The sequence below is a fragment of the Buteo buteo genome, chromosome 16 (assembly GCF_964188355.1).
Source record: "Buteo buteo chromosome 16, bButBut1.hap1.1, whole genome shotgun sequence".
NCBI classification, from domain to species: Eukaryota; Metazoa; Chordata; class Aves; order Accipitriformes; family Accipitridae; genus Buteo; species Buteo buteo.
This window is the reverse complement of record NC_134186.1, coordinates 26497705-26519651: the sequence shown is the minus strand read 5'-3', so window position 1 is coordinate 26519651 and position 21947 is coordinate 26497705. Positions and strand designations below refer to the sequence as shown.

Below are 21947 nucleotides of genomic sequence, written 5' to 3'. Positions count from 1 at the left end.
TTTTTTCAAGTGCAGTGATGAAGTTTATTCGTGTTTTCATGAAAACTTACGGATCCCATCTTCCTGGATTTTTTTGGTCCTATTTTGATTACAAATAATGTTAGACAGAAAATATTTCCAGGTGTTAAAAATGTGCCAGTTACCATTTTGCAATTTACTCATCTTGAGCCGTAGCTCTTTTGGGGCACTGTGGCCATTTGTAGCAGATGTTTCATAAATAAAGTTTCTGAATAGGCTTTTAATGAGAAACTACAGTTAGAATATGTTTTTTCAGTGTCAGTGCTACGTTCAATTGCTAGTGTTTCACTGATTAAAATTGCTGAGGCTATAACTTCCTGTTTCTCCTGTTCATGTAACTTTTTAGTTGTTGCCCAAATAATTGCTTGTGATTGTTTCCCATGTGACTGACTTAAATCTGCAGCTGGAGCTAGTCTGCTTCGTCATCTATCTGTAAAAGGTAATAGTGTGGAGTTAGTACTGCAGTTTGACTTGGATACCTCTGAATGTAATAGTAAGACTTGATGCTACCATTTGTTCCTTCTGTTAGAATATGGTATCTCACTGTTGTAGAAAGACATGTAGAAAAATCATAGCAAGGGAAATAAGATGTTTATTTTTACCTCCATTCATTCGTTTCAGGTGGTTTTGGATGTTGGCTGTGGAACTGGAATACTCTCCATGTTTGCTGCCAAAGCAGGCGCGAAGAAAGTAATTGGAGTCGACCAATCTGAAATCGTCTATCAGGCCATGGACATCATTAGGTAGGAAAATTTCCAAGAAAAGTGTGGTAAAGTTTGCTGTAAAAAGTTATTAAAATGCTGTTAATAGCTAATGATTGCCTATCGCTCAGTATGTGTTTTACTGAAGTCCTTCTGTGTCCTAAGAATTAACACAGGTTTTGATGGACAGTTGGCTACTTCTGCTACAAGGGCACGCTGCTGACTTACGTTCAACTTGTTCACCAGGCCCCTTGTCAGGATAGGGTGGGGAACAGCAAGCAGAGCCGATTCTGACCAGCAGGAACTAATCTGTACTGTTCCATAGGGTTATTCCAGCTCCGAGGTTCCCATCAGCCCATATCTACAGTCTGAAGTCCCTCTAAATAGCAGCCCTACCCTCTAGCACATCAGCTGCTCCCCTCTAATTCAGCATTATCCACAGACTTGCTGAGGGTGCATTCTGTGCCATTAGGTCACTAATAAAGGAATCAGAACTAGCATTGAACCCTGAGGGACACCTCTGGTACCCAGCTACGAGTTAGGCTTTGTACTCTTTCTCTCACCTCTTGCACCTCATGGTCTAGACGGCTTTCCACCCGTGTGATGGTTCATTTATCCACTCCCCATTTCACTAATTGACCGATAGAGGATATTAAGGGAGACTGTGAGTTTAGGTAAAAATGAAGCAATGGCATCTGAAAGCTTATGATGGATTTCCTCGCATGAGGTAGGAGAAATGTAGGTGTAAATGTGTGCTGTTGATAGATGAGGTGTGTGGCTTTGGTTGTTTTTATAAGAGCAACTGTGGAAAAGAAAGTCTAGGTAGATACTGAGGAATTTGCAAGTGACAGTTTTTAAAATTTTTAGGTTAGGTACCACTTCTCGCATTGGAGATGCAACACTGCACGCTTGGATGCTGTAAAATTATTCTATTAAATAGATGCCTGTTTAAGAAAAGTACCGTGTTAAGCATTATGTGCAACTTTGAATAAAATGCTGTTATGGCACAAGAACTCGTTCTCTCAAGAGAACTTTTCCCAGGAGTCCTTGATATGTTCAGAACGGTTACAAATGCGAGTGTTTTATTTCTAATGTACTAGATGACAAACTTAGTATTGTTCACATCTTCCAACAAGTGCACAAAAAGTCCATTGTGTGTTATTTATACTTAGAGGAGGATAGAAGTATCAGCCAATGTATATTACCTTTGGTGAGGAGAAGGGCAGGCCTTTCAGAAAAACAACAAATCAAAACTCTTAAAACTCTTAAGAGTGATGGATTGCCACTTGAAGTACACAGCGAACTGTCAGTAAGGCTACACGTTTGTAGACACCTTCTGCTATACAAGATTCAATTCACATTAAAGTCTTCAGTTTGCATCAAAACAATCTATATTTGTCTTGTTAAACCTACTTTTCCTAAAGGAATAAAGCTGACAAACTTGTAATGGAGTAACAAATATTTATTGGAATACTAAACAACTCTGTGTAGTTTAAAAATGACTACTGCAGTGTGCTTCCACCTGTGATTCAAGTATGTGCTCGAGAGTTTTTGTCCCTCCCAGAATTCAGGTTCATTTCTAGCATGCTAATTACCAGAAACTGCAACCCATGCGTGTAAGTAAACTGGAATAAGTGGTCTGAATGGCATGATTCTTTCCCAAGGTTACATAGTTAACTTATTTATAGCTAAATGCTTTTCTTCTCTTTTCTTACTGTGAATAGCTGCCCATAAAATTTCTAGTGCAGTGAACAACTTGATTTTTGTCATTCATCACTGTTACGCTAGAATAGAAGGTTGAAGTATACTTCTAAATAGCATCTCAGCAGTTTTTCCTACAGTGTGTAAACTACATTGGTTGGTTTGGGTTTTTTATACCTTACAACTGAAAACAAATATGTGATGAATTAGTCTTTCTTCTCTTTTGTTTTAAATCACCTTTAGAAAATTATCCTTAGATCTCTTTTTGTCCTTCTTAAAATATTGTTGTGGGTGATAGCTCTTTAACATTTTATTTCTAACTTTGAACTTCTGGTTTTACTTCTGTTTACACCATTAAATATGATAGTAGTGATGAACTGCTACTCTTCTAACAGAAGACTGTCATGTGTAGAGTATTTAATTCATCTTTCCAACAGCCCACATGTTCAAGTAGCCCTTTGACCCATTCCTTTCCCTCCCTTCATTCTGATCATTCTCCCATTGTCTTTTAGATTGAATTTTTAATGTGATTACTGATCTGCATTGAAAGCCAGACAGAATGTAAGAGTAAGATATCAGGATAGGGAGGGAAGGGGCAGAGATAAGAACTGCAGTGGAAAGATAGATTTCTTTGGTGGGAATACTTTTCTGCCCTCTATAAGAGGAGCTGTCGTAATAATGGTACGTGTAAGAAAGACTAATATCGTTTGCCAAGAAGAAAGATACTAAATTTCAGGCATTTACATATTTAGTAATTTCACCATCGTGCAGTTTTTGTTTCAAAAACTGTAGTCAAGTCACAGTACCTTCCTCCTTACGCAGGATGGTTGTACTGTTACTTGCGTATGAGGTAATACCTGATTACTGCAGTTAGTAAACATTGCAGGTGATTCCGGCCAAAATCACAGTGGGGAGGATGCCTTTATTGTGGAATAACTGTAATACTGATCTAGAGGGAATGTTTGTTCCCAGTGACTTTGCAGCTAGTTTTGTTAAATAAAAAACTAAGTCGTGCAAACCAGCTTTGTGAGGAAGTTAATTTCTACTGCTATCCTGGTGTGATGAGTAGGCTCTAATCGCTATAGACTTATGCTACAGGGGTCAAAGGAGGAGAACTGGGAACAAGCAACGCTAAAGAGGCGTTATTTTAAATTGTCCTTTTCTGTATTTTCCTGGTTTCTGAAGCTTACGCATTTGCATGCACAGCACACCAAAGGTATACAGATCTACTGTCTGCCATCTTTGCCTGGCACTTAATCTGCTGCAGTTTTTGGCTACTCAGAAACATTCCCTCTGAAATATAATTGAGAAGAGGAATATTACATTTTAGTGCTTTCTTGATAGTTAAAAAGAGTTATTGGGGGGAGAAATGCAAAATATAGACATAAGTATATCTGTCTTGATAGTGTAAATTGGAAATATAAACTAATTTGTTTGTTGTGACTTGCAGATTAAATAAACTTGAAAATACCGTTACATTAGTCAAAGGAAGAATTGAAGAGGTAGATCTGCCTGTGGAAAAAGTGGATGTAATTATATCTGAATGGATGGTAAGGTGCATGGATATTCTTTTCAAGACCTAGTTATTTTCAGGAAAAACTGTGTTGTTTTATTTCATTTGAAAAATTATTCTTTAAGCGATGCTATTTTTTAACCAAAAGTCTACCATGCTTGCAGCAAGCACTGTCTTTGACAATGTGGGAGATGGGATGATGGTCCCGATTTATGTGGTATTAGGATACAATTCCTGATCCCTCTTCTTCACGTTCTTTCAAGTCAGGGTTCTCTACAGTTGAGCTGTTTTGGGTACAGCAGTTAAGTTTCTGTTACGTAGGTAGTATGCAGATCTACAGAAGTACTCTATTCCTCAATAATACTGTTGTAGCTGCTCAGGTGAAAGTAATGGAGAAATATTGTATTAGTCATCTAGCTAGATCGTTCTGATGAGTTACTTAACTTCAGTCCATAAAGACAGCTAAAGACTATCCTGATTGTGCGGGAAAGGCAATAAGGAGGTGAGGAACATACGCACCGGGGAATCTGCAAGTATATATAGAGCTTGAAAAGAGCATTACTATTCACTGCAGCTTTTTAGTATAAGAATAAAACAACTGATTTTAAAAGTACGTGATGAAGATGATGGCCAACAGGAGATGCAGTATGCAGTGTGTAAATGAGTCATTTCCTGGAATCCATTGGATTTCAGCCGTTGGCCTGTTACCTTTCTTTCACGTGCTGGCTGATGACTGTTACACAGTTGTGCTTGCTACCTGCCATTGTTCCTAATAAAGAAATCTGTGTGACAAGACCCAGTGCCAGGCTGAACTTCGTAGCGACTGGGTAAGTCTGTTCCCTATCAAAAATGTGGTAGGAAACACCCCTTGTGACTTTTTTCTGGACTTCTGCTATTCAGTCTCCTCGTATTGCAGAACTTCAAAAAGCACTTAAATACAGGTTTTTTTCATGCTAGTTCCCACTGTTTGGACTTAAAGAAAATTTCTTTTGTCCTTCAAATTTAAGATCAATAATGAAAACATATTCAAAGTTACTGGTTTGGGGTTTTTTGGGGGGGGGTGGTGGCTTTTTGGTTTTTTTATTGTTATTTCTACTATACACAAGGGCCTTTGGGAGAGGGGTCACATGTTCACTATGGATCCATATGTATCTACCTATTTTCCAGGTAAAGGTGGAAATAGATTGTTTTGGTTTTTCTGTGGAGTTTTTTTTATATTGCATATTTCAGTGAGCTGGAAATCTGCAGAAGTTTTTTCCTCTGCTGCTATAATGAACGTTATTTGAAGCATGAGCTTAATTTAGTGTTGAGGTTTAAGCCGTTGGCTTAAACTAGCGGTTTAAAAATAGTGTGTTATGGTTGGTGATTTCTGACAGTATAGTGACTTCACTAGAAATGTAATTATAGTTCTTTCAGGGAAGCTTCTGATGAGTTGCCTAATATGTGCACCAAGAATCATGTTCCCAAAATCACATTTCTCATTCTGGAGCCCAAGATTTGGTTTTAAAAGCAACTTGGGCCCTTAAGAGCTTAAGTCATGTTGTAAATCAGTGCCTCTAAGGTGAAGTAAAGGATTTCAAAAAGCAGCTCTTGTAAGAAACAAAGTATTGAGTGTTCCATGTTTCCCATTTGTGTGCTAATTTACCTTTTAATGTCATAATTATAGAGCCATGTGCATTTCACTTAATTAGGTATTCTAGATATTTAGGAATGTTAGCATTTTTATAGGTCGCTGCAATACAGAGATAAAGAGCACAATGCCGTGGAAGTAAGATTGATAGCTGGACAGTGTACGCAGTGTTCCAACACTGTCCAGAAAGGAACATTATGTTGCCTAGATGCAAATGAAGATTCCTCTTTGTCTGGCTTGCTTTGTGAGTTTGCTTTTTCTTTTCCTTCCCTACGTGATACTGACCAGTGTGAAATCTTTTGTTAATATGTGAATGTAAGTGCTTGAAAATGTTGGAAATGCAAAGCCCGAGAGCAGAAAGGAATTCAATATATGTCAGTTTTCAGCTCTTTATTTAGAGAATATGTACGGATTAGCAGGAAAATTTTAATGGGAGCAGTTTTTAGTTTGTAGCAAATATATGAAAAGTTGCTGTTCCGTTTAGAAAACAAACTGCTTTGAGACTAGTAAAAATCAAACCCTTTTGTGGAGCCATAGCTTTGTTTTGCTTGGTACAGAACAGTGCTTAAGACCAGTACGCTATAAGCTTTTTTAGAGCTGTGTCTGGAGCATCAGAAAATTAAAAACAAGTGTGAAGCAACGGAATGGACGCAACAGAGAGGAAAAATACTGCATCCCCCAGGAATGTTTCTAGAACAGGCTTTCTGAGAAAGATGGCACATGGAACAGTGTATTGTAAAAGGTACAGTGTTGCATTGTGAGCATCTCCAGTGTAATGGTTTCTGATGATCATTCTCTTAATTGTGTAAGTGAACCTGTAACTTCCACAAACTCCTTGCGATTGGGACTTCTCTTTCATTTTTAAATTTGTTCCCTTAAAATATACAAAAATGGGAGAAGCATCTTAAATATTACACAGCGGGTAGGGGTGTGTGAGTGTGTGTGTGTGTGTATATAGCCAAATTGTATTTCAAATGTCTATTTGTCATCTTCCAAAATAGTGTTTTTCAGTTTTAAATTCATCTGGAAGCAGTTTTGTCAGGTTTAGAGGCCGAAAGATGAGCAACTGTTCTCTTCAGTGGCTTTATTTAAGCCTATGAAATAAATTGCTAATTTATTGATCTTGCTTTTAAAGTAAAGACTAAATGCATCGTTTGTGACGTCTGAAGTATGTGTGTTTGACATGGTTAAAATCAGACCATAAGCAGGGCATTTGTGTGATTGCGTTCGACTAAAACCAGTATGTAAACCATTGAGAAAGACAGTGGAAGGTGTGATGAGCTGTGGGCTGTTCTGTTGGTGTCCAAAAGGCAGATTGCTGAAGATTGAGGGCTTGTCGGACTACTGAAAACCTGGCTAAAGCCATCTATTTAGACTTTTTCAATCTGAAGACAGCTATGCATTCCTTGTAGCAAAACATTGGTGAGGTATGCAGCCTGAGAGAAGGATTTCTTGTGCGCTGTGAACCAGGAGCGCAAGGGAGAGCAGGTGGATCCAAGAGATACTTCACCCAATAAACCACGTTGCTTTAAGAACGAACACAAAAATGGCCAAGTAACAGCCTGTTCTGCTAACCAGACTGATTCTGTAAGGAGGTCTTCAAGTCCTTGGAGAGAGGTTATTTCAATGTAAGAATGGGTGAATTTTATATAACGTCTCACCTTGTCTTTGGAGGTTTTGCTGTCCAGGATCGTTTGATACTCTACAGCAGGGCTGTAAGCTTCTGATGCACCATCCTGCTTGATTGCCTGGCAATTCTTGAAGGCCTTGATTTGTGAAACTACGAATGTTTCTAAGCAAAGGTACAAATAATTGAGTATTTATACACGCTGCCTAGTGGCTATCTGATGCAAATAATTTCTGAAGGCACATCAGTGACTTGTTTGCACCTTGGTGGAACGAATGAAAACCCTTATCAGTTAATGACTTCACCTGAAGCGAACGTGGTTTGCAAATGCTCAAATTTCATCAGAAGCTTAGAATTTTGTCTTGAATGTGCTGCTGTTCATATGGGTGGTGGGAAAGTACTTACAAGTTGTATACATCGTAGACTTGCTCTCAGGATCACATTTATGCGTTCTCCCCAGAGATCCCGAATTTTAAGAAACAATGATGTTTTAGCGTAATTAGAGTAATTTTACATACAGTATATAAATTTGAGCTGCTGTGCAAAGTGCTGAAGCTAGTTTTTGGTTAAACTGAATGCTGGGCAGGAAAAGATTTGCTATCACCACCCAAAGGTGGCTGTGTTATCGCCCACATGGATTTTGGGAGTGTAATTGTAAGCTTCATAGGCTGCTTATTGAAAGGATGAGTGCAGAAAGAAACAAAATGTATGTAATGTTTTTCTGGAATGTTCTTACCCAGCTGCATCTGTGTGCAGATTTTTTTCTCTCTGTATGCTTTTACTTCCTTTGTCTAGCTAAAACTGTAAAGTTAGAGATTGAGAGTTTTATTGACTTGAAAAAAATCTGCATTTCTTGTTTGTAAAGGGTTTTACTGTGAGAGACAGTTGTCCGAGATGGTTGTCTCAAATACTGTGTTGGAGTACAGTGCGTTCTCATAAATTGCTGTTTTATGCAGTGCTTTATGATACTGAATATGCAATAGAGTTTTATATAAGGAAAAACTGGGAAAGAGATGGACTCTGAAATTAAAACAAACTAAGGATAGGATCCAGTATTCTTGTCTCGTAATTGTATCATTGCTTGGGTAGCTAATATATATATTTTTTTTTCCCCCCTGTTTTTTTTTTGTGTTATATAATTTTGAAGTGATACCAGGATGGGCTGTGAATGGGAGGGGTTCAGGATCTAGGGAGGAGGACTAGGAAGTGAGCATGTCTGAAACACTGGAAACCATCTTTTCTCTCCTTCCTTTCCCCTGTTTCTATGGTGGGTACACAGTGATGGTGCCTTTTTAATACTGGTATTTCTATATAGCCTTAATATTCTGTATTGTTTCTGTTAGTATTTGGAGGTGCATTAATACAAGTGTTCTGTTTTTATAACAGAAATAATTTATAGTTTTACATAACAATTGAGCTGTTCTTTTTGTGTTTTTAATAATGCTGGAAAGAGCATACTGAATGCTTTGATTTCTTTACAGCAAAATAGTTTTTATAAAGAAATTATATTTCCTTGCATGAATTTTGTTTTTTTGCCGACACTAATAATGTTTATCGCTTTTCTGCTCTTCAGATCTTCCCACTTGGTGTTCTCACTCATATTTATTTAAGGACACAACAGGGTGTGCGTAATAACAAAGTCAAGCTGTGTTTTTGAAATGTGTGGGCTTGCTCTGTCAGTAATGAATTATTTCCCTTTTTTTAAAAATTAAATTGTACATGAAAGATCAGCATGTAGGCTGACTTTAGCGCGAGGGAAATGGTGCTGCAACAGAGCATGCGGAAGAGCTTACATGGAGCTGCTGCTTCTCATTTAAATGCGCCACAGGTTCTGGGAGGATTTTGTCAAGTTAAAAACAATTTTTCACAAAATTCAGTGGGCCTTGTCAGTTTTGTGCATCTGTTAATGCAAGGTTACATTTTATGTTTGAAATCTGAATCCCTTGTCCAGTCTGTTTTATGTACCCTCTGTAACTTGTTTTACTCTGTAGTCCAATGGAAACCTTGTAGTTAGAAACTTCAGTTGAAGAAAATAATGCACTTATTTTATATTGATAGGGATTTAAAAAAAAAAAGTCTACTCTCTGGGCCAGTGATTTGATAGCTGCCTTTTTTCTCATTAAATATTCCGTGTTGGGCCTTACTGAATCTGGAGTACCAGATCAGGTTCAGTTATGTTACAGAAAATAATAAAACAGATCTTTGATGGAAGATGGGAGGGAAACACAGCACTTATTCAAGTAGTTAAATATTTCTTCTCAGTTCTATCTTACATGTTTTTTCTGCTGTGTTAAAAATTCTGCTAATTCTTGCTGTTGTAAACATGCTAATACCACTTTTTGAAATATATATGGCTTTCACCAATAAGTAGAAAATAAGTGAAGGCAAAACCACGTTCCACTAAGGTATTTGATAGGACCGGATAAGGGAAATGTACGTGAAAAGGCATTTTTCATCTGAAGTAATTTGTGTTTTAAACAAAGCATTTTTCTTTAGTATTCTCCATGCAATGAGGTATACTTAGAATTTAGTGTTGTTCTTGTGTCTTGATGCTTTTAAAGAGCTTAATCTCCTCCTTCATGAAGAATATCATGATGAATACTGAAGCACTAATGTTAAAAACTTCCTATACTTACATTTTGATTGATTGGTAAAATATTTTTTATGTAGCTTTGAATTAAAATGAAAATAAATGTTAGAGTGCTGTAGTGTATTTGAATGATAGAGGAAAATTTAACAATGCAGCATACTAAGCCATCAAAGTTTTGTGAGCCTTTTATAATTCTGTTGCAAAATACAGATATAAAGGATACATAAGAAATGTAGTGATACTCACATTCCTCTGGATTTGGATTTGTCAGTGGACTCATGCATTTTTTGAAAGCTGAGTTCTTGGACGGACATGATGTAGGACAGACATATGCTTGAACAGAGTAACTGCATAGTGCTGTGTATTTCTGTTCCTGTCCAAATGTCTTTACTTGTATAGTTTTTGTTGTTAACTGGAGAACAACCGCTTTGTTTCAGCTTTGCAAATATAAAAATAAGGAGCTTCACGTTCATTTTGAGAAAGAAATGGCCATCTTTTTAGTAGAAAATGCATAATATGACAGGGTAACATTTAACGCGTGCTGTGTATTCAGTTTGTCTTTAAGAGAGAGCGTGTCACCTTTTGCATGTCTCACTTTAGCCTCTAGCAAGATTGAATTATTAATATGCGGCTCACAGGTTTGTATCCTAGAGATCTCTTTGCAGTAATTAATTTTGAGGATGCTAATACACGCTTAAGAAAAAACAAAACCCTGAACGTTATTGGGGTGGAAGCAGGAGTGCCCCAGAGCATCACGGGGAAAAGGCGTCAGGTATAATTCTCTTTCCAGATGGCACCCCTACAGGTGAGGCAGCAGCCTGTGAAATTACATTCTAAATTACACTACAGATGAGCACAGCACACTGAGCAAAACGCTTTGGTATAAGTAATAAATGACTTGATTCAGTACCATTGACGGTTTATGTAACTTACAGGAATGCTATAATGAACTGGGGGGGGGGGAGATAGAACTGGGGAGGGGGGGAGAACCAGCGGTGCCAGAGTGGAAAGGTTGGGGAAAGGACGGTGAGAATTTCGCTGTATTTCTCATGAGAAGGTGCGTCTTCCAGCTGTACTTCTTGCACTTGTGTGCCAGTCGCAGTAGGTGATGGGCATCTTAGGCAGGAAGAAATAAGTGAAGAGCTGATCCGTAAAAATGTCCCTTCGTAACTTACTGACTCTTGCTGGTAACTAGTCTTAAGGTATGTCCTAGAGGTCACATTTAAAACGCTGTGAAAACAACTCACTTTCGGTTAAAAGCATCTGAAGAGAATTTTTATGAACTAAAAATATTCTATTTTTAAAACTGCAAAAATAAGAATTAAGAGAACTCTGGTTCCATTCTGTGCTTTTGGCTTGCTGTAGGCATAACATCGTCTCTGCCTGATGCAGTTGGAGCTCCTGGCCTTCTCAAACGTTTTGCAAAGCTTACTAAAAATCATATTGCACACAAAGCAGCAGTCTTCGCTCTGGGACTTATTCTAAGGACTTCATAAAAGCTAGGCGGTAAAGTGGAAGAACAGGCAACATTTGGAAGAAAAGTGTCCGGTAGAGCGTTGTCCTTTTACCAGAAGAAACAGGCTGAGAAAAGGGCATTTCCATTATTTTCAAACTATGTTCTTGTTGAATACAAATCTGCCATGCTTCAGGTTTCCGGTTTTCTAGTTTTGTTTTTAGTTCTGAAGGGTGCAGTGTGGATGGTGACGTTTATAAGCAATTCTGAACTTGCAGCATTTTTTGTTTGAAGAGCCGTAGGCAAAATAAACATCCAAGATGGCATAAACTTGAAGTAAACTTGGTGGTCTTAGCAGTGCAGTTCCCATGCAATGGAATATTTTCAGTAGTGTGGCATGATGACTTCAAAAATAAAAAATAAATTTTAAAAAATGATCCTTATGATTGTACAAATATGGAAGCGTAGGAAAAATGAAGGAAAAAAATCTTCTTTGCTGGGTTACTGCCGACTGGGCTTGTAGGACTGCAGGTCCGAAGTCTGGACTTGCAGTTTTCTTTTTTGTTCTTTTCTGCTGGCAATCGGCGTATAAATCAAGCCATACGGCTAAGCTGTGTTTTAAGCAAAGTGAGAATTAGGACACTAAGTGAAATTCCAAAATGTATGCCGGTATGATTAATCTTAATTGATTTGATGTCATATGAGTGTGTATGTGGGTAAAATGTGTTACTGTATTCAGTAGGTATAAGGATCATACTGGGAAGATAGGAAGGGTGTAAAATCAGTAAATCGATTGGAAAACAAAGGGCTATATATCTCTTAGAAATCTGCAGTTTACTTAAAAGTAGTTGAGAAACCGCATGTTTTATATAAAATGCTGATTGTATGTAGTGGTGCTATATGGTTTTTTATATCTCAGAAATGTGCAGTTAAGGAAATTTTTTTTCTGTTTCAGAAAATGGCTGACTCAAGTTTACAATAAGTTATTCTAAACATCTATAGGAGTATGATTAACCTGCTATAAAGTTAATGCCAACACAGAAAAACCAACGTAAATCTCAGGATAAAAATGGTTAGAACTAGAATTTTTTTTAAGTTCGGGTGCTGCTAAATGATGTAGAACATCCAGAGAACCCATGTCTTTGGTGTATGTTTTATTTCCCCCTGTCCTATTGAGCATTGCCCAAGCTGATACAGGGCACCTCGAGGCTGCAAATGTGAAGTAGGAAAGATGCATTCCATTTGGTTTTTCTCTGACAATAGTTTTAATGTTACTTGCAGCTCTGAGTGGGAAGATAGTTTCTCGGGGTTTGGTTTTTTTTGGTTTTGGTTTGGTGGGTTTTGTTTGTTTGTTTTGGGTTTTTGTTTGTTTGGTTTTTTTGTGGCATCTCCGAGTTACTACTAAAAAAATCAATACATACAGCTTTTCACTTCGAGTTGAATGTGATTTCTTTTGATGTTGTAAGACTCCATTGAGTAATTGTTGGTGTAGCTTGGGTATTTATTCCCTGTAGTTTATTAATTTAGTAGGTGCTAGATACTTGCAGTTGGGGAAATTAAAGGTGATACTTTATGTAACTAAAGTTTTGAAGGGATAATGCTGTTGTTGAGAAATTCACTGGGTGCTGGCTCTTACTGCAGTGTATTGCCATATCAGGTTCTTAAATTGTGTCGATAAAGTCTATCTGTAGATTGATTAGATAGGCTACATGAAAAGCATAATAATTTCTAAATTCCTCTCCCTTTTCTATAAACAGGGTTATTTCCTTCTCTTTGAGTCAATGCTGGATTCGGTCATCTATGCAAAGGACAAGTACCTGGCAGAGGGAGGCTCAGGTTGGTGCGCGTAATTCTTTTAATAAATTTAGCTCTGGGGGGAAACTAAATGAACTCAGAGACTTAGAATAAGCTATGCATGGATGAGAAAGTTGCCAGTCTAAATGAAAAATGTTTCCATTAGTATGAGCTTCAAGGCATTAATTTACTGTATGGGTAATAGAAGAACATTAGATGGGGTATCAAGGTCTCAAGTTAATGGTGTTTTTAAGAATAAGAGGGGGTTATTTATTCTTAAGTAGAGTCTAAATTTTTCCTCCCTACTTCTTCCCACATGTGGGTATTTGTTTTCCCCTCTTGAAATCCCAGTTTCTGCATAACTACAAACAGAGGAAAATAAGTTCTGTTCTGTAAGATGTGATACTGTTTGAGTAAGCTGCTATGCATTAGAGGAGAAAAGTGGATAGGATGTTTTCCTGGAGGAGGGAAGTTGCATGGGGAGGGCGTAGTTTCAAATGCAAGAAGCCACATGAAATAACTAATGGTATTACATTGTTTCAGTTCAGCCTATTTATTCTGTCCTGGTGGGAATATACCCTTTTTCTTTGTGGTTGGAGGGTAGGGAAGTGACAGAACAAAAAGGTTTTATTTTGAAGTAGAGTTCTTTTATCCTTTTAAGTAGCTTAGATAGTGTCATCTTAAGCAGTGTTTAAATGCCTGTAAATATTTATTCCTCATGTGATGCAGTTTTCTGCACGAGTTCTGCATATGCTTTATTTCTTGTACTTAATTCCTTTGTCAGTATTGTATTTCATATTGACCTTTCCAATCGTAGTCATCAGTCTGGGTTTTTTTTCCCCTTTTGTGCTAACCATGCACATAGTTAGTTTCACTACACTGACTTAATGATTGGATTAATGACTATGTAACAGTGCTCGCTGCAGTGCTTCCCTTTGATTGCAGTGAGCTTTTGTGTGCTACAGAGTGCAGCAGAAAAAAAGGGGGTTTATGCATTTGTTCAACATTTGATCACCAAGCTAAATATTTTTGTTGTCAGTAATGTGGAATAGTCTAGCCTGATCTGGAACACAGTTGTCTTCTGCACTGTATAGATATATGCTGATAATTTTATATTGCAATATAATTAAATTGGGGGACATGCCCTAAATTCGTAAGGAATCATTTTATGCTTAGCTACTACTTCTGAAGCCTTCTCAAAAGGGCCAGAAATTTTTGACCTCTGTTGAAACTGCAGTGGTATCTTGTTCTCTATTTGTATTGTTGCTAAGGTTGCTAGTGGCTTGTGCCTCCCAAAATTTCCTTTGAGAGACAGGGTATGCTGGTTCTGCAGTGCAGTTATCTTTTGTGGTCTGAGAGTGGTCTTTGGCCCTTATTTGACTCTTCACAAAGCATACAGTATTGTACATTTGTCGATTGGTATGGCCAGATTTTAAATGGAAGGCTGTTTCCTTAAGATGCTTACAATTACTTTTCTTCTGCCAGCTCGTATAGCAGGTAAATGGCTGTGCCTAATCGTGAGAAAGTGGCTCAGCAATCAGCTGAGCGAGACAGACACTTCTGCAGTGTAGATCAATAGCAGCAGAACTGTGGGCACATCCAAATTCAGATGAGCCAAAACTAAGAGCTCGTTCTGAAGTGAAGTCTTACCAGAGAAACTCCTGAATCTGCCATAAAGCTTGACTTTGTCTCAAGCCGCTTTGTACTATTGAGCCCAAGATCGTTATTACAGGGACTGTTTGAAAGCTGAAAAAAAAAAGCAATAGAAGCAGCTGCGATTTGACCAAATCTTTCAGTGATTGAGCCGGGAATAGAATCCAAATTTCTAGATTTGTGTTCAGTCAGTCATATCGTCGTTACTTCAATTTAGCCTGTTGGCATGCTGAAGTGGATTATGCCAAACTGTCGAGGGTAATGTGTACAGTATATAATAGCTTTATTTGGGAACATAAAATTCTTGCTGCCCGGGACCCATCTGTTTGTTTTTTAGAGCTTTTACTTGCTTGAGTATAGGTTTCTGCATACGCTTGAGTGCAGGACACATTGGTGAGGCGTGACATAGGTAAGGAAGGCATCATTCAAAACGTAATACCGTTAGCTTGTTCACGTCAAAATGATGATGGTATTAGCTCGGAATTATTTCTGTATATCTGGAGGATTGCTGCCTTACCCTTCAGCGTCCTGAAGTTTGTGAGGCATTGCTTAAGGGATAAAGGATTTCCCATCGTATTCTGTTCACCACGTGAGCTGCTCCTAGTGACAGATGACTTCTGGGCACTGAGTCGAGAAGGACACAGATGGTCAAAACGATGAATCTGAGAGAGCACTGAGGGAGGAGTATGTGCTTTTGTCCAATCAGCGTTTTGTTCGTTTCACCTGTGAGAGAATAATTATTAAATTATACGCTTAATCAGAAAAAAATGACAAGTCTGTCAGGATTGCACAGGAAAGCGTTACAGGGTTGCAGAAAGAGCAGAGGATTTCCAGGGTATCGAGGATAATGGATGAAATGGCAAATGCACTTTTTGGGAGATGCTTTTAAACATTAACAATGCTCTATAGCGTTTAGATGATGTAGGCTGATGTTTAGGTAACATGCTTACACTTCCAGTCAAACTTCAGTATAGCATATGCTTCTGGACACGGGTGGGTTTGTAAATTTGGAAGTTAATGTATCAGTGTAGTCTCTTGCCTGTGCCCTGTTGGTGGAACACAGATTTCTTTTTGTGAAACCTGAACAAGCACTGTCTCCTTTTTTTGTTGCTATTGATACGCTAAACTAAAAATGCAGATTAGATTAGAGCATTAGTGTTTACATTTTTGCTTGTTCTTAAGCACTGTGTATAATCAATGATGAGTTCCACTGCAGATTTAAGGATTTACTGTGTGGACGAAGGGATTTAATAAAAACTGATTACGGTCCCACTGAAATATTTCACGCTTGATAGACATGGTAAACTTTTTCCTGTTGAACAGAATGTCCCAGAAATGTGGGCTAGTACGAGGAAGGAAGGTTATAAAGTAGTTGATCACTTTTTGCTGTGCTTTTCATTTTTGTTTACAGTGTCACTAGTGTGGTCCTCTAAGAGTATTCTGTAAGTAGGGACTTCCAGTCTCATTTCATCCCTGTTCTCACCATAGCCCTTGCATCCCATGAAGGGCATTTTGCAGAAAAATATTCCGTCAAAGGCTGGAGTCACTTGCTTTTGTTGTCTGTTTCACACTGTCTTTTAATTTTCGAAGCATCAGTGGTGGCTCTTGAAGGTTTGGAAGGCTGGGAGGTAAAGCCCGATACAATGCAGTTGCCATGCTAATAAACAGCAATATGAAAGCTTCGAAAAATGGAAACCCCTTATTGATGGCTCCAGAAACTACTTACAAATGCTCCTACCACCAGATGTTGATTTTTTTGTGTGTGTGACGGCCGTCACGTGTGCTGGAACGAAATGATTTGTTTCAGACAAGACAGTTTGAACACCTTCCTGTTTTGATTCTCATCAAACTGCCTTTTTACTGCTGAGTTAATTGTAGGCTGTTCCTGGAAAAACCTTCTGCTTTGAGTTCTTCATCTGCGAAGTAGGGACGGTGATAGCTTACCAATGGGACTCCAATTTAAGCTGGCTGATATTTATTTATTCTGGTTTGAACAGCCAGAAAGTGAGAAAAAAGGCAGTGTGTTCCTATTTTGTGTAAACTAGTCATTCTCAGTGTAGAGGTGGTTGCTTACTTCAATGGCTCTGTATGGGGAAAAAAGCTTCTTTAGGGAAGGATCTTCTTGATCATTAATATGTATAAGATTATTTCCTTTAGGCTAAATCTACTCTCACTATATAGAAAAACCTAATTTCAATTTGCTGTTTCTATCTTTAGTGTTTTACAAGGCAAAAAATACTGCTTTTCTGACTTACCATGCTATATACCAATGATTTCTCCATACTCATTTTGATAAGCTACAATTTCAAGCAGAGCTGAAGACAAAACTAATTTTACAGTTCACCAGATTTTGGGGAGGAAAAGAGAAACTTAACTCAGTTTTGTTAACACTGCCACATTCATGAATCAATAAAAATAAAATAAAATAAGGAGTTTATTAGTAGGCATTTGGCTCTGAAGCCGGATCAAGAATTCAACGTATGTGGCTTGAAAGGCTTTAAAACTCTAAAAAAACCCCATGGGGATTTCTTTGTGGAAAGAAACCTAGCTAAATATAAATTGAGCTTCTCTTAGTATTTGATAGTGCTGTAGACAGCCATGTTCATTGCAGCTGTTCTTTGTGTCTTTTCCAATCAGTAGTGGATAGCGATTGCCAGGAGATTGACTGGCTTTGCTGTAAGCAGCTGTTAAAGAGGCAAATGTCAGTCTTCCACTACTACTTGGAAAAGCTGTAAATAGGTACTTGTTCTGAAGATATTCTCGGCAGAAGGGAAAGCGCAAGTGTGAAGATAGTGTAAGAGTGATAGCTGTCATCCTAAAACTGGGCAGGGAATCAATGAGGAAGTTCTCTTCTGTCTGTTGGGTCACTTCCATACTCTTCAGATGCAGATAGAAGAGGGGTTATTCTTTTCCAGTACCCAGAAATAATTTTTTAGGTTGTAAGGCAAGTACCAGCCAGAGCTGATAAGAAACGGGAATAAAACTCTTGAGTGAGAATATTTGCTCTTCTCTGGAAATAAGGTCTTTTCACGGAGGTTTCTTGTTATTGCAAAGCCTTCACCTGAATTTTCCTTTGGGTGTCTGCCTACAGTTACTAAATACATCTTAGGTCAGTCTCTGTATAGAAGCCAGAATAGCGTGTTCCAAGTTATTTTCTTCGGATGTCAAGTTTCCAGTCATTTCCTGGCGGTAGGATTCGACTACAAAGATATTTTGTCATGAACAGGAAATACTGTTACCAGAGTAATGTGGGAGAATTGAGTTCCAATGTCTAGTCTCTTCTGTGGACAAATGGGACTCCAGAAAATAAGGCGGCAGAAAAAGTGTCTTGTCCAAGAGCTGAAAAAAGTTTTTATTTGTTCTTTAAAGATGTTAATCACTTAAAGAGAAAAGAAAAGATTAAAAAAGTCCTCTTTATGCATGTCTAAAATAAAATTTCACTGATCTGGTTTTGTTGTTACAGTTTATCCTGACATTTGCAGCATTAGTCTAGTAGCTGTTGGGGATATGAATAAACATGTGGACAAACTACTTTTCTGGGACGATGTATATGGCTTTGACATGTCTTGCATGAAGAAGGCTGTAATTCCAGAAGCTGTTGTGGAGGTGCTGGATCCAAACACGCTGATATCCACAGCCAGTGTCATTAAGGTACCATACTTCTTAAATTTTTAGTAATCAGACTGGAAGTTTCCTTTTTTTTATGGAGGATGGGGAAAAAAAATACGAGCTTTGGCATCTTCGAAATTATACAAATGCAATGAGGTTCTTGGTGTTAAGACTGTAAGGTTTGTATTAATTACTTTTTTTTTTACCCAGTTTGAGCTCTTAATAAAGTAATCTCCCCGTATTTAGATTGTTCTGTTCTACATTTTCTTCTATCCAGACCCTAATTAAACTATACAAAAAAAACCCCAGGAATATAGAGTCTTCTACTTTTGCTTCCCTCTTTACCTCAGTCAGTGTACTGAGTTGCAGGGTAGCTTCTTATCTATTTCTTGTCAAGCTAGCTGGCTTTAAAGATCTTCCATTGGAGGGTCGCTCACTATCACCCGTAGCTTCATCCACCAGAATGACCATGTCTGAAAAGCCAACAGTGGTTTCTGCAGTACTCATTAATTTTAACCTTACTTTTCTGTGTTGTCTTTCTATATGGCAGCTTTCTGATGGGGAATAGCAGCAGAGTTGGTAGTGATTCATATGAGAGAATACCTACATGACAGTATATAATTCCAGAACACTGACTAGTTTGAAATTCTGATGAACTTTGTGATTAGTAATAATTTGAACAGTTCAGATGAAATCGAGAGGACTATTATAGACCAAGATTTTTTGTCACAATGGTATTTTAATTACTGTTCATATAATTACTTTTCTGTTGTAAAACACTGAAGGCAGTCATGTTACTGCCCTTCAGTGGGAATTGCCTGTTTAGTAGAGAGGTAATGTCTGTTTTAAGTGCATTCCTATCCTATTTTTATATAGAAGAAAATGGGTTTACATTATTGATCACTGAACTCGACACCATTACTGAGAGTAGTTCTAGTCTCTTCTAGCATAGAAACCACTTGCTATGGTCAGTTGTCATCCTGCTCACAAAAGCAGTAACAGGTGAAGTACAGTTTTGTTGTAAGTATATCCTGATGTCAGTTATTGTTTAAGCTTTTCTTGTCTATAATTTTATTACAGAGAAGATTTAAAAGTATTAAGGTTTTTAAATCAGGTATTCAAATGTAGGAAGTACTGAGACTGATATTTCTTTAACTTGAATAATGACTTTGGCCTTCTTGTGCATCTCTGCTTTCTCTTTTTACTTCAGGATTCTTTGTCCGTAGATGTTGAAGTCATTACCGATGTGTCTTACAGTTTACTCTCTGAGCTTGTTGACTAGACTCCCTCTAGAGTCAGTGGAATAAAATTCCTAAGGTCACCTATAATAAATTATGTGACTGGAGGCTTACAAGTGTCTGTTTTCCTTAAGTGTGAGGAGTGGGTAGAGTGATCAACTCAGTTGTTGAAATATACTTTGTAGACCTGTCGTTACAGGTATTGTGGTTTCACCCCAGCTGGCAACTCGACCCCACGCTGCTCGCTCGTTCCCCTGCAGTGCGATGGGGGAGAGAATGGGAAGAGTAAAAATGAGAAAACTTGTGGGTTGAGATAGGTAAAGCAAAAGCCACGCACGCAAGCAAAGCAAACCGAGGAATTAATTCCCCACTTCCCATCGGCAGGTTCGTGTTCAGCCAGGAAACTTCAGGAAAGCCAGGCTCCGTCAAGCATAACGGTCCTTTGGGAAGACGAACGCCGTTGCTCTGAACGTACCCCCCTTTCCTCCTTCCTCCAGCTTTATATGCTGAGCATGATGTCATATCGTCTGGAATATCCCTTGGGTCCATTCTGTCCCAGCTGTGTCCCCTCCCAACTCCTTGTGCCCCCCCCAGCCTCCTCACTGGTGGGGTGGGGTGAGGAGCAGAAAAGCCCTCAGCTCCGCGTAAGCACTGCTCAGCAGTAACGAAAACATCCCTGTGTTATCAACACTGTTTTCAGCACAGATCCAAAACACAGCCCCATACTAGCTACTGTGAAGAAGATTAACTCTATCCCAGCCAAAACCAGCACATTCTCCACCCCTTATTCCATACCATTTACATCATGCTCAGGTACCGCACTATCCAATACAACCTCGTTAACAACCACCTCCCTTCCCCTCCTTTGGTATAATACACAAATATCATTCCCTTAGTCTATGGATCACCCCTGTAAAATGTCCAGAGATGTCCATAAAAAGTCCACTGAGTTCATGTAGTCCATGATTTTGGGCTCCATCTGTTATGGTGGTCAACCACCCTTAGGAAATGAATGTGCACAAAACAGAGGTACTGAGATCAAGAATCTGAGGCCGTAATTATTAGCCATCTGACAGTTTGTGCAACGAGTGAGGCATAGGTGCTTTTCTCACCTGCCTTTTTTTTAATAACATTTTGCATGTTCTCATTCAAGTCAAAGCGTAGTTGAATACTTCTTGCAAATGGGTCACGTTTGCCATACAGAGAATGAAGAACATATGAGGTGCCCTAAATTAATAGCTGCATGGATAAGTTGAGCTCTATCAGTTTGTTAGACAAACAAATTAATTAAAACAACATCTTAACCTGAAACGTGTTGATAACAATAACTATAGTTAAATGTGCCCAATGCAGTTTATAAGCTGCTGTCATTTTAGAAGCAAAATGCTTTACTGGTAATAGTACATGTCCCTTTCTAGTATATACTGTCATGAGTGGTCGCTGTCCAGCTCAGGTATATGTACTTAGCAAATTTGTCATCATGCAGCATTTTGTGTAACTGTTACGCTTAATGGTTTTATACTCATTTGTTCTCAGTAGAAAGCGTGATTTTTAAAATAACCTGACGTCAATGCATGAACTAGTTTGCTGGAGTTACAGTACAAAGTAGTAAAATTAATGAGTTGAGCAACAGCGGCATTATAGGTAAATTGGTTTAATCAATAGCTGTTCCACAGAACAAGTGGTTTATATTTTTTAGGGAAAGTTTAAAAATGTTCCAATTTATCATATGATTATTACAGAACATATTTTAGTGTGTTTGCTCAGTTTAGCTGCTGCTTGTTTTGTATAGTTTATAATTCAGCTTTTTAGGAGGCAAAACATTACCTAAAGAAACATAAGGCAGCGTCAAGAAATAGTGATTAATAACGTATATGGCATTTAACTTCAGCAGTATGTGACTTTCTTGGATAAAGCATTTTAACCAAGTATGTAAACTAAAGAATTTCATACAGTGAAAAAATGTGGAATTCTTATGAACAACTGAAAACTGAAGCTTGTCGCTCTTTAAAAACTCTGATTTTATATATATATATCAGAATATTGAAATGCAAGTTGCAATTTGATTTGACGTTATCTGTTATCTGTTGTTTTGTGTTAATTTCAAAACAGTGAAGCAGTTCTCTGCCTCGTGTTCTTTTTCTTCTCTGTTCTGTGACTGATATTTCACATACTGATGCACTGCATGGTTGTGCTGTCCTTCAGAAGGACCTCCACAGGCTGGAGAAATGGGCTAATGGGGGTCTTGTGCAGAGGGCTCGGGCAATCAAAGGGCAATGCAAAATCCTGCAGAGGAGAGGGAAGAATAACCCAACGCATCAACAGAGGTGGTGGCTCCATGGGCTGGAAAGCAGCTTTGTAGAAAAAAACGTGGGGGTCCTGGTCAACACCAAGTTGACCGTGAGCCAGCAACACGCACC

The 21947-nt window shown here is 38.3% G+C and overlaps 1 protein-coding gene across 4 annotated transcripts in view; it reads left to right on the top strand.

Moving 5' to 3' along the window:
- Window positions 1–21947, top strand: part of PRMT3 (protein arginine methyltransferase 3) — a 162769-nt gene that overhangs the window by 118359 nt on the left and 22463 nt on the right. For 3 of the 4 annotated variants that reach the window (XM_075048231.1, XM_075048230.1, XM_075048232.1), the window contains 4 exons: window positions 640–761; window positions 3871–3970; window positions 12991–13069; window positions 18144–18331. In XM_075048231.1, the coding sequence (XP_074904332.1) occupies window positions 640–761; window positions 3871–3970; window positions 12991–13069; window positions 18144–18331 (489 nt within the window). Of the gene's footprint in view, window positions 1–639; window positions 762–3870; window positions 3971–12990; window positions 13070–18143; window positions 18332–19499; window positions 21424–21947 lie in introns of those variants that run through there. The other variant, XM_075048233.1, reaches the window with a different exon arrangement.